The 4,208-nt window shown below is 48.8% G+C and overlaps 1 protein-coding gene across 1 annotated transcript in view; it reads left to right on the top strand.

Moving 5' to 3' along the window:
• Positions 1–437: 437 nt before the first annotated feature.
• The window catches only part of LOC126486702 (androgen-binding protein homolog), a 5,409-nt gene continuing 1,638 nt past the window's right edge, over positions 438–4,208 (top strand). Inside the window, exons 1-2 of the mRNA XM_050119073.1 lie at positions 438–498; positions 945–1,126. Of these exons, the coding sequence (XP_049975030.1) occupies positions 438–498; positions 945–1,126 (243 nt within the window). The remainder of the gene's footprint in view (positions 499–944; positions 1,127–4,208) is intronic.

The following is a 4,208-nucleotide window of genomic DNA, read 5'->3' as shown; positions in this document are numbered from 1 at the left end:
AAAAAAAAAGAAACCTTCCTTGACCCCTGTGGTTTCTACCTCTGAGCTTGAGGAGGACATGCTTGGAGCCAGGAGAGGAAGCCCAGGTGACAACAGAGCCAGAACAACAGCGCATTTGGCTCAGCTCATGGCTGCTTACAAAGGTCAGTTCTAACCATCTTCTGGCAAAGGCACAGCCACTTCTGTACAGAAAGTGAGCACACAGGATGTCTCCAGCCATTGGTTCTTCAGAGTGGGAGGGGCTCCTAAGCTCACTCCCCCATGCGAGTGGGAAGGGGATCCATAGGTGCCAGGTTCTTGCCCAAAGGTATTTGGAACTCCTCGGAGGCAAGGAAGGGCATCAGGTGGGATGGGGGTTGGCGGGACTGGGCTCAGGAAGACAACAGTTTATAAGGTAGCAGGATCTGCTCTGAGTAGAGCACTTAGCACTCTACACCATGAAGGGGACGCTGCTTCTGATTGCCTTGCTGGTGACTGGGGAGCTGGGCTTCCAGACAAGTAAGAACGGGAAAAGATGGCCTTTCTGACCATTGTTCACTCCATCTCCTTCCTTATGGATCTGTTTGGAGATCTAGGGGTCCCCGAATGGTCACTAGCCAGGAGTCTTCCAGAAGACCCTTGAAGTATTCTCTTCAGCATTGTGAGAGTTAGGATGGGCTGGGTAGGGAGACGGGGGTGAGGTGGTGATGATGGACCCTTAGTTGCATGTACAGCTGCACCTGGGTCATGTGTGCGATTTATGAGCAGGCCAGGACACTCATACATGCCCTTTCTGCTGGTAGTGTGTGTCTATGGAAACTGTGTGCTGTAACTGGGAGACAGCAGCCTTTGGGAGGGCAGGACTCTGAGGAAGGTCAGTTAGGACATTTGTGGAAGTGTCAAGACACCCTGAGTCTCCGTTTCTTCCAGCCTAAGCTCTGTTAATGGTGTCCTTCTGTTTCCAGCTGAAGCATGCATCCCTTTATTTGAAGTCTTAACTACAACGGCCATTGGAAACAAGCAAATAATGAATGCCGTCCTTACCAAATTTGACGCTACTGATGGTGAAAGAAAAGGTTTTGAAAAAATCCAGGAATGCTACAATGAGGGAGGATTGAAAACCAAATTCCTGGATTCCACAGTTCTGGTAACTTCCTCCTTACCCTGAGGCCCACATGCATCATATGGTGGAATTCTGTGAACAAATGATCCAAGCAGCCAGTCACGTGTGTCAGGGAATGGACACCAGAGCACTCAACCCTTGCCCACCCTAGCACCTGTCCATGCAGCATGCTGGTCCACATCCAGTCTGTCTATGCAAGGTCCTGCAGAGCGCTCCCCAATGATGGGTGACCACCGGGTTCTCACCACAGCAGGGTAGGGACACTCACAGGAGAGTCCTTGGTTGGCTTCTGCCCAGGGAGGGCACCCTCAGCTCTACTCTACTCTAAGATACCTGAAACTTCTGTCTACTGGCCAGGGTCACGTTCTCTGGAGCCTCCATTAACTCTTCTCTCCTATCTCAGATGGAACCCTCCTTCTACTGGCTCCCCCAGAGCCATGGCCAGAACCCCCCTCCATGGCTTAGAAGCCACCACCGTTCCCACAAGAGAGTGCTTATGGCTACTCACTGCAGCCACTCCTGGTCTCCCTTAGTCTCTTATTTAAGCATAGCTGGATTACAGAGATGCATGTTTAGAATATTGCATCTCTGACTCTCTGTTTCCAAAGTACTTTTAGTTTGGGTTTCAGGTCCTGCAAAACCATAGCACTCTCCAAGAAAGAATTTCTTCTAGCACATCCACAGACCTAGCCCTCATAATGCTTTGGGAAATTCTCCTTTCATCCCCGCCTGTGGCTTTTCAGACTCCTCCTGTCAGCTGTGGAGGAGCTGCAGCTCCCTGGGGAAGATTCCGCTGCTGGAGCCCTGAATCACTGTAGGGAATTTTCTTCCCCTTGCAGAAGGAGGGGAATGGGAAGCCCTGCTGGGGTTCTGCTCCTTGCCTGTAACCACTTCTGCCCTTTTCTGTCTTGTTGTTTTCCAGCAAACCATTACCCTCAGCCCACAATGCAGGAAATACTACACCATAGATACCATAGAAAAAATTAAGGCGCTTCTTTCCAAATTTAACATCCCGGGAAAATGATGACTGATCTGAGAGCTACCTTGCTGCCCTGTCCACTCTTCGTCCTGAAGTTGGAATCCAAATGCCTGACTGAAACGCCTTGTTCTGTCTTAATCTGATTCTAATAAACACCTGCAGCTCAGCTCTGGGTCCCATGTCTGTGTGTTGTGCAGGAGTCATGTGACATCTTCAGATAGTGGAGTCAGCGAGAGAAATGACTTTGGTGGGCACTCAGAGCAGAGCAACTGCCTCTGACCCGCCAGTTGATCGTGTGAAAGCCATTGCAGCCTTTTTGTTGCTATCTAGACCTGGGGAGGGGGCTCGATCTCAGAGATCCACCCAACTCTGCCGTCTAAGTGCAGAGAAGAGAGAAGGTCTGGGAAGAAGGTTCAATGGGTAAAGTGCTTCTTTGCCATGAGTTCAAATAACCAAGTTAAGGCCAGACTTGGAAGCATACGTGCATAATTCTAGTGCTCTTGTTGAGAGATGAGAGGAGTTATGTGAATACCCAGAAGCCACAGAGACCTGTTTTAGACAAGGTATGTGAGGAGTGACACCCGAGATTGTCCTTTAACCCCCATTAGCACACTGTGGCATGTGCATGTATGTTCTCTCTCATACACTCACACACAAAACATCCATACAACTAAAATGGAGAGGAATGGCAACACACACAAACAAAATTCATGAACATTAGTGAATAGGGAGATACAAAATAATAGCACAGCTAACGAGAGTGCAAATATTGAGAAGAGCAACTGAGCAGAGCAATGCTGGTGAGCATGTGAGAGACTGGTCATATGGACAGGACACAGATTGTCAGTGTGTAAGGTAAACATGCACGTAGCCTTTGACCAGAGGGCCATGTGCGTCGGTTTCCGTATGTGACAGCTTGAATGCTTCCTAAGGAAGGCTGGTCTGTCTTAGAAGACCACGGGGCCTCTCCAGGAACACAGCTCTCATGTGCAAACCAGCGACTCCTGCGTGCACAGACTGGCTTCTCCTTTTAGCACCGAGGCCAGTGTTTTTCCAAACCAACACCTCAGGACCGCCATGGCTATAAACGGAAACCTGTTGGGATTATTCAGAGCAGGAAATCCTAGGACTGTTTACTCTGCCTGTGGAATCCCAATCAAAGGATGAGGGCTCCTGATCAACACCTGCATCTCATGAGGCCGTGTGGCATGGCGTAGGCCCTGCTATGGAACATGTAAGTACTATGTTCTCTCACTGCCGACCTTCCTGTACTATCAGTCATGTCTCTAAGGGAGATCCTCACGGGTAAAATGAGACACCCAGGCCTTTGATGCCTGGATGTTAACCCACCGGAGACACTAAGAGGTAAATGTGCATAGCAGCTTCATTTGGAACAGTTCAAACTTGAGGATATCTAATTGTCCCTTAACAGATAGACTAATGATGCCAGAGAAAAGTGCCTCACCACACAACAATCAAGCACTTATATTCTAATGGAGAAATCTCTAGGATCATGCAGGAACGATGCTTGTTTTACACGGAAGTTTATTGCGGTGCCATCCCCTTAAACGTTTCAGAATCAGAAGGAACAGTAAGTACATCATGAGAAACTGACTAAAATGGGTGCTGAGGGCAAACGATCAGCTTCTGCTCGTCTTCTCATCAGGGCCCATTTATTCTTCCAGTGTCTCCCCCATGCTCTCCGTGTTCTCTGTATGGTCTCCAATCCCACAAGGTTTCTAAGGTTTGCAGTTATATACCTGCACAGACACAGTTAACAATTCTGTGGCCATAGCAAGGATACCAGGCATGCATTTCCCAGGGCAACAAAAACGGAGAAGTCTGCCAGGTGGTGGTGGCACACGCCTTCAATCCCAGCACTCAGGAGGAAGAGGCAGGTGGATCCCTGTGAGTTTGGGGCCCAGTCTGGTCTAAAGAGTGAGTTTCAGGACAGACTGTAAAGCTATACAGAGAAACCCTATCTCGTAAAGCTAAATAAATAAATAGAAAAAAATCAGATGAGCCTGACAAAGCAGGTGCTATTACCTTGCACACGTCTCAGAGGGGGCGTGGCTGTGAATGCCTGGACACATCTGAAACTGATGAATAAAGGGAAGGGCCTATGTT

This window comes from Alexandromys fortis, unplaced genomic scaffold (genome assembly GCF_014885135.2).
Source record: "Alexandromys fortis isolate MF-2015 unplaced genomic scaffold, M_Fortis_MF-2015_v1.1 scaffold_140, whole genome shotgun sequence".
Classification (NCBI taxonomy): domain Eukaryota; kingdom Metazoa; phylum Chordata; class Mammalia; order Rodentia; family Cricetidae; genus Alexandromys; species Alexandromys fortis.
Note: the sequence above shows the minus strand (reverse complement) of the source record. Positions and strands in the feature narration are given on the sequence as shown.